The sequence below is a fragment of the Alosa sapidissima genome, chromosome 24 (genome assembly GCF_018492685.1).
Source record: "Alosa sapidissima isolate fAloSap1 chromosome 24, fAloSap1.pri, whole genome shotgun sequence".
Classification (NCBI taxonomy): Eukaryota; Metazoa; Chordata; class Actinopteri; order Clupeiformes; family Clupeidae; genus Alosa; species Alosa sapidissima.
The window spans coordinates 19,440,747-19,453,246 of record NC_055980.1 but is presented as its reverse complement, the minus strand read 5'-3'; the positions used below and the strand labels follow the sequence as shown (position 1 = coordinate 19,453,246).

The following is a 12,500-nucleotide window of genomic DNA, read 5'->3' as shown; positions in this document are numbered from 1 at the left end:
GTCAGCGGCAAGAGGTTTTGGACTTTGTCTCGCAGGGTTGTGAAAAACAGGGCAGTTTTTTGGCCAGGCCCGGGCTTGGGGTGGTACACAACGTAGCCAGAGCTATCCATCAGGAAGCCTGACCCGTGGTGGCATCCCCTCTGGGAAGACCACTTGACGTTGTTGATGGAGGCAGTTCATATCCCACAATACACACACACACAAAGACACACACACACACACACACACACACACACATACACACACACACACACATACTCATACAGGCAGACAGAAGAAGACCAAAGAAGGGAGTCAATCAGTTAGGATAGAGTGTTGCTGTCATGTCACTTTTCCGTGTCCCGCAGTAATTAACTGGCTGTGTAGTGCAAAGGAGCAGGAGGAGGAGGAGGAGGAGGCACAGTTACTCCATAAAGAGCCCTATGTGTGTCACTTAAGTGAGCTAATGACTGGCCAGCCTGCTCCATCAGGGGTGTTGACACTAGGTCCCGTTCTCATGGCAACCTCTTGGCTTGTCTCCCCCCCCCTCTGCTTCCTCCTGGTGTCATGCTGGAGTGAGCGAACTGACCAGGCATGCCGGTCGCCGAACGTCTGGCTGGACAGCTGGGAAGGGACGTCTATCAATCTGCGCAATCTTATCGATCTCCTCGTCCTCCAAAGAATGACACGTTTGTTTGTCGGGCGAGAGAGTGACAGTGGGCGACTCCCGCCTGGCAGCGTTAGGGTGAAGGGTTGGTGAAGGGGGGGATAGAGGGGGGAAGGGAGAGAGAGAGAAAGGCAGTCTTTCTTCCCTTCTTCTTTCATCCCTTTCTTCCTCTCCTCCGTTTGCACTCTTGTGAAGTGTCACTTCATCTCTGTGATCTCTAGCTCTGTCTGATTGCCTGGGGTTGCGCACGAACGTCACCACGATGGATCAACAGGGTGATTATTATTTTCTCTGGAACAGACCCATGATATGTCTCCACATAATAGCATTTTATTACTAGTTGCAATAGTAATTGTAATAGTAATTGTACGTTATAGGAAATAATACTTATGGAACTTGAAGACTCCCGCACACTGTTTCTCTTGCAAATTTCATAAACAACGTTTCAGTCCTTAGACCTTCCTCAGGTTATTTTTGTAATTGGAAGTAACAATCAATAATGGGAAGAGAATCAGAGACAGTGTTAGATGGTAATGGTAGGGCAGTCGTATGTGGTTGGGTCGTATATTAAATGGCGGTAGAAGAGAAATGAATGAACAGTAGTCATTGGGGTTGGTGTTTATGCCTCAAAGTGCTTCCATGGACAGATCTGAGATCTGGACAGTGTCTTTGTGGTTTACTCCCTTATACCTCACCACAAACACACACACACACACACACACACACACACACACACAGAGGCACTTTTTAAGCAAGTGGTCTGGCAATAACTGTCTCATAGCTCAGGTTTGTTTGGATGTGGGTCCCCCAGGCTTGTTTAAACAAGGTCTCGAGACTACTTCTTCTTCTTCTTCTTCTTCTTCTTCTTCTTCTTCTTCTTCTTCTTCTTCTTCTTCTTCTTCTTCTTCTTCTTCTTCTTCGGGTCGTGCTGGAAGCTGCGACTGGCAGTTTGTCTTCGCTGTCATATTAGCACAAATCTCGGAGCGTAGAGGAGGAGGAGGAGGAGGAGGAAGGGCTGAATACACACAGGTGCTGGAGGAGTTTGCCTTGGCTCGCTTTCATACACACTGCCCAACAGGGGAGCGTTTCCTTTGTGGCTCCCGGTTCAAAGAGACAGCGAAACTTCTTCGCGCACAGGAGATACGACGTAATATCATAGCCCTTATTTTTCTCTCTCTCTCTCTCTCTCTCTCTCTCTCTCTCTCTCTCTCTCTCTCTCTCTCTCTCTTTTTTTTTCTCTCTCTCTCTCTCTCTCTCTTGTGTACGCATGGCTAGAAAGAAAAGAAGAGAATAAAATCAGATAAATGAAAGGAAAACCATTCCAACATTGGACTTGAAAGAAAGGATTCCGAGGGGCCTGTTTCTTTTTTTTAAAAAGTCAGTTGAAACGCTACCAACCAGCAGGTTGTTTTCTATAAAGGGACTGTCTTACTGTTCTTATCGGCTGGATCGGAGAGGATGGGGGGCAGGAGGAAACAGCAGAAGGAGACAAGAATAGCCTCCCGCTTGTCCCCTGGATCAGGGCACGGGGGTAGAAAAAAAGAGAGGGAGGGAGGGAGAGAGGGATGGAGGGAGAGAGAGTGAGAGAGAGATAGAGAGTATGAGAGAGAGACTGAGGGAGGGAGAGAGAGAGAGAGGGAGGGAGAGGGAGAGAGAGTGAGAGAGAGGGAGGGAGAGAGAGGGATGGAGGGAGAGAGAGTGAGAGTGAGAGATAGATGGAGAGTGAGAGAGAGAGGGAGGGAGGGAGAGAGAGGGAGGAGGGATTTAAAACGGCAGGCCCAGGGCATGCTTTGGTCGTGGGTTTGAAGTTGTCACATGAAGAGGCCCCTGCTTTGTGTCTTATCTCTCTGGTCTTCTGTGTCTACTTTTCTTTTTTGTGAGAGGAGGTGGGGGGTTGAATGTGGAGAAGCTTCAGCCGTGCAGAGAGGAGAAGAGAGGGAGTAAAAAAAAGAAAGAAAGAAAGAAAGAAAGAAAGGAGAAAATAACATCACAGCGACTCACAAGGCAAAGATTTGCTTTTGAATATCTCTCTCTCTCTCTCTGAAGCTCCAATGTAGGCATGTACTAACTCACCTTAGGGCACATGTTCAAACACACACACACACACACACACACACACGTAATGGGTAGACATGAACAAACACACCCACACATCACACACATCACACACACGCTCGTTGACACGCGTGTGTGGTGGAATCTTCAAAAGCGACGCAGACATAACGGTACGCATTCTCCCAGGCACTCATGGAAGTCAATGAGGGCAGGAGGTGGAGAGCTGGCATCGAGTCAACACACACATCATCCCGTTCATGTTATCTGACCTGCTAATGCAAAGACACACACACACACACACACACACACACACACACACACACACACTCTACATCAAAGATACATTTGGTACAGTAGATATGTTGCAAAACATATCTAAAATTAAAAAAAAAAAACTTTAACACCTTGCATACCAATCTATTCTTGTGTTATTGGTGCAATATGGCCTTGGCGAAGCAGGGAAATGATGTGAGAGAGGTGTGGACTACTAAGCAGATAGAATGTGTCTCGTTTCTATGATGCCTGCTACATGCATATGGTTTTGGTGACAATGTATTGACTTATTCATGCCAAGTATGATTTGACTAGAACTGGGAGAGATTGAGAGAGAGAGAGAGAGAGAAAGAGAAAGGAAGAGACAACCAGCGAGCTCGCAGAAAATGAGGGAGAGGAGATAGAAATGATACTGCAGGAAAAAACATGAAGAGAGAGAGAGCGAGAGAGACATTTGACTTTTAAAACCCCTTTTCTGAACCATTATATGGATCAAGGACATTTTCAAGAGCCCCACAACCCCAACCGCAATACCATGAGAAGAGGGAGTGGAAGACTGAGAGAGAGAGAGAGTAAGAGAGAGTAAGAGAGAGAAAGAGAGAGAGAGAGGGGGTCTCTTGAGGAGGTGGAGTAACCCAGAGGGCTCTTGAGGCACACGTTCCACTCGACAGAACTCTCCAGAAAAAGTCCACTCGTCGAGTCCACCCGCCTGCCAACGCCGCCCGTCACCACCACCACACACAAGTGCCCCACTCAAAACCTCAATGGCCTTACATCCCCTCCACCTCCCTCCCTCTCTCTCTCTATCCCCCCTTCCCCACCTCCCACCGGCCCTCTGTGGCCTCCCTTTCTCTCCAGGCTGCCTCGGGACAATGCCTCGTTGGAGAGACAAAAGGGGGCTGAAAGAGAAAAAGTGAAAGAGAGAAAGAGAGAGAGAAAGAGAAAGAGAGAGAGAGAGAAAAGGAAAAAGAAAGGGGCTTGGTGTCACAGCCGAATTGCCTGTTTGCTGACTGAACCTCCGAAAGAGAGCCACCTCATAAATCAAAAGAACAGGGGGAGGAGGAGAAGGGCTATTGTTACGGAGAGGTGTGGGCTATTGCTCGTCCTCTTCCTGATCCCCCCCCATGTTTTCTCCTCTTTCTTTGACTCTCCCCCTCTTCTCTTACTCTCTTTCTCTCTCTTCTCATTCTCTTGGCCCTTTTCGGCCGCCGTGCTGAAAGAGAGGTTTATCTGCGAGCAGGGTTCCAGAGAGGCACTGTTCGGCTTCCCGCTCTCTTTTGTTCTCTTTCACTCTCTCTCTCTCTCTCTCTCTCTCTCTCTCTCTCTCTCTCTCTCTCTCTCTCTCTTTATTTCTCCATCCGCCTTTCTCTCTGTCTTTTCACCTCTGTTTGATTCATGATGCATTTAGAGATGGGCTCTCAGCCTCCTACTCCTGCCACTTTAGCTGCAGCATGACTCCTACAAGTGCTTTGCATCCCCCAGGTTAGATCTGTGTCCAGTGTGGGCCTGTATAAGTCATGGACATTAGGATTGGCTATAGAAAAAGTTTATATTAAAGTTTATATTATAAACGTTCATTTAACGTTCATATTAGTGTGTGACCTCAAACACCAGCCCTGTTTAACAAGCATTAGCACTCAGCTCCAAGTACTATGTTCTGTTAAGTGTTTAATGGAGTGTGGTGTTTGTTTTATGTGTGTAAAACCACGAGATTACGAGTGTTTGTGTTTGTTTAGCAAAGTGTTTGTGTGTCCCCCTCAACTTTCACAGAAAGGGGAGGAAACTCTCAGAGGCGTGTTTTAGTCTAGAGAGCAACAGTGGATCACTGTGTGTGTGTGTGTGTGTGTGTGTGTGTGTGTGTGTGTGTGTGTGTGTGTGTGTGTGTTTTTGTGTGTGTGTGCGTGTGTGTGTGTGTGTGTGTGTGTGTGTGTGTTTGTGTGTGTGTGTGTTTGTGTGTGTGTGTGTGCGTGTGTGTGTGTGTGTGTGTGTGTGTGTGTGTGTGTTTGTGTGCACATGTTATTTACATGTGTGTGTGTGTGTGTGTGTGTGTGTGTGCGTGCGTGTGCATGTGCGCGCGCACGCAGCTTTGCCCTTGCTAATACCCAATTCGAGGGAGGAGAGTGTGTGGTTTTGTTGTGCAAGAGTGTGGAGACCTAATCTGTTTTCTTAGTTCACCAGGCATTTAATGAGGGCCCTGGCTCTTCTCAACCCTGCTCAACCCCTACACAAATTTGCACTCCTCATGGAAAAGAGGCAACAATCAGGCCGATATTATCTTAATGAGATTACTGGAACGCAGTTCAAAGCCCACGTATCTGCCAACATTATTTTAATTAAACGTATCATTAGTTCTCTTATTTGGTCATGCCTTTGGGCAATTTTTTTTTTTTGGATTGACTTGTGTTCACTCTCGTTGTGGAAGTTGGGACTTTCCACCATCTTAACTACATTCCAGGTTCATCAAAGGATGTGGTGGAGGTTACGCTTAGAGCTTGTGATGGCTCCCTCAAAATAGCTGCTGTTTAGCAAAACATTTAGTGATTCATCATCGCTCATTTGTCTTTATGAAGGGTCTAGGAAAGCTACATGTCAAGTCTGAGTGAGATATAGGCCAACATAAAAAAACAAGTGTCCTCCTATTTTTCCCTTTTCCCTCACTCTAACTCATATGCCAGTGTGTGTGTGTGTGTGTGTGTATGTGAAGAGTGTGACTTGAGTTCTTGCCCACCCAGAGAAACTTGATCCGTTTCCACTCGTGTCCGTTAAAGACCTCTTATCGCCTTGCTGTAATCCACTCTGTATGATTGGAGCCCATTTAGGAAACCGGACTCTGATGCCCGGGCCTCGGGAATGCGTTTGCTTTTTCTCGTCCAAAAAGAGGACAGAGAGAGGAAGAAAAAAAAAACGTTCTTCTCAAATGCCTCGTGATTACAGGTCTACATGTAATACATCCCCACTCGAAATACTCTCTGCCGTGCGAGACACGGATCGCTCCACACGAAACAAATCCTCTCCGCTTTCAGGCCCGTAATGTCCGTGTTTCTCTCTCTCTCTCTCTCTCTCTCTCTCTCTCTCTCTCTCTTTCTCCCCTCCTTTAGTCCCCCTTCTTGTCCGCTCTGTTCCTAAGTGTTGCTGGCGTGCCCCACGCCTCGAATGGCAAATTACTGTAGCCTCTACTTTGGCCTTAAGTGGTTAATGGTGCAAATACGACTGGATTGAGTTTAGGATAAGCCTCCCCACTCCGATCCATTAGACACAGGAGTGCGGTGTAGTCAGCTGAGGCCTTAGGGGTCTCCTGTTACATTACAGACACTGACTACGTTGACATGCAAACCATATTCCTGTATTAATCACAATAATGACAATGTTGAGATTACGATTGTATGAGTCATGTAAACACTTTAACTCAATTGCCTTAACCCGATTAAGATTAAGATTAATAAAGCGGTAAAAGGCCTCCGGTTTCGTGCCTACGGTTGAACCACAACTGTGGGTATATGCTTTACCAATGCTATGATTACGAGATCTATGATTACGTGTATGTTTGTGTCTGTGTATGTGTGTGTGTGTGTGTGTGTGTGTGTGTTGCTATAAAAGCCCTTGGTTGAGGTCACATGGGAAAGCCTCCAATAGCGATGATTCAGTCCGTTTATTGCGTTAGATAAACATCGACCAGCGGCCCCAATGGAAAACAATCAAACTGGTTTTATGTGGTTCATGTCCCTGGCGGTTTTGCACCGCCCGTTTATTTATTATTATTTTTTTGTCAACACAAAATCTCCTCGCAGGCCAAAGGGCTTTGCACTTTATTGAAACACAAATTTTCATGGCTTAGCGCCACATCTTCCCCCCGGCCTTGTCTGGTAGGGGAAGCTTGTGAAAGACCACCAGGGCTCCGAGTAATGAGACAGGGAGGCTCTCTTCATTATCTGTGCTCCGTGTTGTCCTGATGTTTACGCGCAGGTTGTTTAGCAACAGAAAATAATTGGTTTGAACCCTATATAATAGGGCCGGTGCTGTGGCTCACCCATTGATTGGCGAACGCGGCAGAGGCCATCTGTTTGATTTGCATTATGCAGCGTGTGTGTGTGTGTGTGTGTGTGTGTGTGTGTGTGTGTGTGTGTGTGTGTGTGTGTGTGTGGTTTTAAATTGTGTGGTTGTCTTTGACGTTAGTCATTGCTCTATTCTAATCTCTGTTCTCTTCTCTCTTCTCTTCCTTCGCTCCACAGGGACCTGATGCCCAAGACGCTGGAGGGCCAGATCACCATGGAGAAAACCCCCAGCTACTTTGTGACCCGCGAGGCTCCGGCTCGGATCAGCGCCATGTCCCGTGACACCAAGCTGATCGTGGTGGTGCGGGACCCCGTGACGCGGGCCATCTCCGACTACACGCAGACGCTGTCCAAGAAGCCCGACATTCCCTCCTTCGAGAGCCTCACCTTCAAAAACAGGACTACGGGGCTGATCGACACTTCCTGGAGCGCCATCCAGATCGGCATCTACGCCAAGCACCTGGACAACTGGCTGCAGTACTTCCCCATGGGCCAGATCCTGTTTGTGAGCGGCGAGCGGCTCATCAGCGACCCGGCCGGAGAGCTGGGCCGCGTGCAGGACTTCCTGGGCCTCAAGCGCATCATCACGGACAAACACTTCTACTTCAACCAGACCAAGGGCTTCCCCTGCCTCAAGAAGGCCGAGGGCAGCAGCAAGCCCCACTGCCTGGGCAAAACCAAAGGCCGCACCCACCCCAATATCGACCCCGAGGTGGTGCAGAGGCTACGGGAATTCTACCGGCCGTTCAACATGAAGTTTTACCAGATGACTGGACACAACTTTGGCTGGGATTGACAATAGACAAGGACTCACTCTTAGTGTTTATTATTATTTTTTTTTGTTTCCTCTGTATTTGAATGGCAAAAGTCATGGAGATATTGCTATATATATGTAAAATGTACAGAAATCTATTTTATAATAATTTATTTTTAATTTCTAAGCAATTAATTCACTAAGCTGCCTAACCATAACTCATATATACCATCTGGCCCCTACATCATGTTTTCTTTCTCATTTTTTTTTTTAACATTCCACATTTTTTTTGTTACATTAATCCTCAACCACATCAGTACTGTCCACTCCTTTTGAATAAACGGTGCTTCCAGAAAGAAAGAAATTGTTGGACGAGCAAACTAAGCACCGTTTTACGGGTACAGTGTGTCCAGATACCAGTCGTGTGTGAAATACAACTTCAGTGTTCTCACACACACACACACACACACACACACACAGACGTGAAACGCCTCATCTCCCTTTGACCTACACTGTAGCATGACCACATTATAACATTGCGCTTTGCTGTCGTTATACCTCCCTAACAGCCGTTGTGCTTACACCTCTGTTATTATCTAATCAGCGCCCAGCCCTGTACTTAAAGGGGACATCCGTCCACTATTGACAACCGTCCCATCACCCCCCCCCCCGCCCCCCCACCCTCCATCCCTCTCCGCATGTCCCGGGAGGCTCCTCTGATGGCTCTAGCAGCTGATCCGATACCCCCCTCACTCAATAACCGGTAGATCAATAGGCCTAATTGCTACTCATGTTGTCAGTCACCCTTAGAGCCAAGCGGTTGATTGGGGGTCTCCGCTTCGCAGCGCGTCCAGTTCAGCCCAGGGTGTCCTTCCTTAATGAGCGGCCCTGCCCATCAGTGACCCGCGCGCGAGCACACGTAGAGCAGGCCGAAGAGACGCGTGGGGACATTATGCTAATCGGCTAAACGTTAGCGGGCCGGATCAATACTCCTCTGTCTCTCTCTCTGTGTGTGCGTGTCATCTGTCGTTCACCCATTAGGGCGAGGGTGCTCCGCGAGCGTGTGCTTGCAGCCCAGAGGTCAAAGGTCAAGGGAAAATCTTGACGAAATGATCAGTTTGTTTGATTGATGGGATGGGATGTGGTATCAGTTGTGTTGGATCTCAGATCTTGTCTGGATTTTGTTTTTCTCCTTTTTGTAGTGAGATAGCGGGAGCGTCCGCCCGGAGATAGCAATCGGTCCGATGTAGAGCAGGAGGATATCAGGAGAGAGAGGGGGAAAAAAAGAAAGTTCAAAAGACAAGAAAGAGGAGGAAATATCACAGGGAAGCGTTCGCTTCAGCGGGACATGATGGTGTTCGCCTGGCCAGGGCTCTGATTACAGACGGGATATCAAAGGAACAGCTCAAAGTTTCCTCCTCACAGAAGGTTAGATGGAGTTCAGCAACGTTATGGCTTCCGTGCGCTGTCGGGCTTCTTGACAGGTCGAGCGATGTTCACAGCACCCGTCGTTTGCCTCGACTTCTCACTCCCACTTTCTGTTGCCATGTGTTCTCCCCTCAGAGCAGCCGCGTCAAAAAACATTTTTTATTTCATCTTTTTTCTCCCTTTCTCCTCCACCCTTGATCATTCATCCCCCAATCACATTGTTTTGCTCCTTTTTTCATTCTGTTTATTCTGCATACTTTATCTCTGTACTTGAATTCTTGATATGCAAGAATGAGAAAGGGTTTGTTAGTAGCACGCTGTTTGTACTTCTGAAGGGAAGTCTCATATGGAGCTCCACAGCATCCCACAGCATTTTTTAAAAGGCAGGCAATGGTCCTCTGAGGCCTCCATGACTGTTTCACATCTGATTGGGCATCAGACCCGTCTGTCATTATCCCAAACATCTGATTGGGGATCAGACCCGTCTGTCATTATCCCAAACATCTGATTGGGGATCAGACCCGTCTGTCATTATCCCAAACTTCTTTATGAACAAGTCAATCAAACCAATCTGATCCTCTGACAGTTTTCGTAAAGGCCAGTTGAGAGTGAGTCAAAAAAGACAAGGGAAGTGCTATTTGTGCTCAGATATCAGTCAGCGTGAATGTACTAAGCCTTTCTCCACGAACCCAAGGTCCTTGAAGAAAAAGAAAAAACAAACAAAATGTCCTTGAATTAAAGGGAATGCTTGACCAGCTTTATGGGCTGGCTGTGTGAACATACAGTAGAGCTGTGAAACTTTGATGCTTTTTCTCCTACAGTATGTTACTGACCCCACCCCCGGATGTAGACCAACAGCCTACTCCCTCCTACTATCAGCCATGCCCAGGACGGAATGCAGCATAATGACTTATAGACTATATGGAGTTCACACCTGTATCGATCCTTCAACTAACAGTACCTTAAAACTGACGATAACATGCTCACCTGTTCAGAAAAGAGCTGAAGGCAATTGTGTGACCTTGTCCTGATATTTCTGCTGCAATAGCTCTGCGAGGATTCGGTCAGATTCTCACAGCACATGTCAATGCATCCGTTGTAATGGTTGAGTTTTATTCAACCTTTTTTTTTTAGAATATACAGATGTTAGTGACGTTTCTCTCTCTCTCTCTCCACATATAACACAGTAAATAGATTAGCAGATCTGTATGTACAAAAAGACAAAAAAGGAAAAATGACATGTAAATCAAGTATTTTGTGGTATATATATCAAAAAAGAATTAATTTTACACAGTGGAAAAGCAAAATGGAACTGGTTGTTTCTAGATAATGAAATACTGAACATTCATACTATTTCTTTGTATGAAGAAATAAAATAAAAAGTATATATTTTACCAAATAAGAAAACTGTTCTGTGTCGTCTGTGTCTTTTCCACCATGGTATGCGTGCGAAGCCTGGGAGAGAACCGAAGGAAAAAAATACATATTTTCATTCGATGATATGAATTATTTAATGTCTTTCTTCATGCTTTAGTGAATGTGAGGAACATTAGGAAGTAGAGACCTTTTTACATTCTCTCTCTCTCTCGCTCTCTATATCCTCTCTCTCTCTCTCTCAGTACATGTCTGTGTTATAGAGCCTGCTGGGGATTTTGCCTTCTGTTTTCCAGCTGCAGTGAGTCCAACAGACATGCTGATTATAAACGACTAGCGTGAGCAGGTCGGTTCTGTTCAGTAACGTTATACTGTGCGTAGTTCTGTTTGCCTCAGTTGGTTCTACCATGCGTTCTATTCTGAGTTCTGGTGATGAACATGCACACGATGTGCACAAACCATTGACTAACACACACACACACACACACACACACATATATCTATACAAGCATGTGCACAAAGCAATGACTAACACACACACACACACACACACACACACACATATATATATATATATATATATATCCAGTCTACTCTTCTCAAATGTACTCATGTGTGACAGACAATGTACAGACAGTGCGCTTCCATCTGGAATGCATGGAAAGCATATCAACCAAGACAAACAGACACAGATACAGACAGATGTACATACACACACACACACACACACACACACACACACACACACACACACACACACACACATTATAAGTATAAAAGCTGGCATTGAGCACTCCCCTGGTGGTTGGCGTAGTCAGCAGAATGGCCCTACTGTTGGCTGTGTGGGAGATGTGCTCAAGTGAGGTGGTCAGCACTGACCCTCACAGAGAAGAGTGGAAACGGCAGTTTGGACAGGCACTGGGAGTGTGTGTGTGTGTGTGTGTGTGTGTGTGTGTGTGTGTGTGTGTGTGTGTGTGTGTGTGTGTGTGTGTGTGTGTATTAAAACAGAAAGACATCACCCTGGCATGGTGTGGGCTGATATTAAACCCTCCCTCAGGCCCAGCCACCCACACACAGTCAACTGAGGCCCAGTGTGTGTGTGTGTGTGTGTGTGTGTGTGTGTGTGTGTGTGTGTGTGTGTGTGTGTGTGTGTGTGTGTGTGTGTGTATGTGTGTATGTATGTGTGTGTGTGTTTATTTATCTGTGTGTGTGTGTGTGTCTGTGTGTCTGTGTGTCTGTGTATGTGCGTCTTTCTGAGTGTATGAGTGAGCTCACAGCTCAGGGGAGATCCACCTCCATGCTGGTTTATTTACTGTGAGCGGGAACAGCGCTGGCCTGTTTAATAGAAGCCTCTCTGTCTGGGCATTAGTGTACATATTTGTGTTCTAATACCTCTCTTGCCCCCAGGAGAGGGGCAGATGTGTGTGCCCAGGTAGGCCACAGCACTGGTCACCCTATCCTCCGGCACAGTGGACGCAGTGAGGGGGGTATTTGAGCTCTCTCTCTCTCCCCTGACCCTCCTGAGGGGAGGCTGCTCCAGTGCGCCTGTCTGTGTGGTACTCTGTGCACTATGACAGCAGCTTGGAAGCCTCACATAACATGACTGATAGTAACGAGAAAACCTGACCTGTATAAACAAAGCTTACTTTCTTTTCAGATGTATTTCTCTGTCTCTCTTTCTCTCTATCTGTCTATCTATCTATCTATCTATCTATCTATCTATCTATCTATCTATCTATCTATCTATCTATCTGTGTCTGTTTATTAGTTTACCTGCCCCCCCCCTCTCTCTCTCTATCTATCTATCTATCTATCTATCTATCTATCTATCTATCTATCTATCTATCTATCTATGTTTGTTTGTGCCCTAACTACTGTAATGATGTGAAGTCTATTTTCTCTGGTGTGTAAATCTCTG

The 12,500-nt window shown here is 46.5% G+C and overlaps 1 protein-coding gene across 1 annotated transcript in view; it reads left to right on the top strand.

Moving 5' to 3' along the window:
• Nucleotides 1-10,572, top strand: part of hs3st3b1b (heparan sulfate (glucosamine) 3-O-sulfotransferase 3B1b) — a 30,911-nt gene extending 20,339 nt beyond the window's left edge. Inside the window, exon 2 of the mRNA XM_042082702.1 lies at nt 7,204-10,572. Within this exon, the coding sequence (XP_041938636.1) occupies nt 7,204-7,822 (619 nt within the window). The 3' untranslated portion in view covers nt 7,823-10,572. The remainder of the gene's footprint in view (nt 1-7,203) is intronic.
• The last annotated feature ends 1,928 nt before the right edge of the window (nt 10,573-12,500 follow it).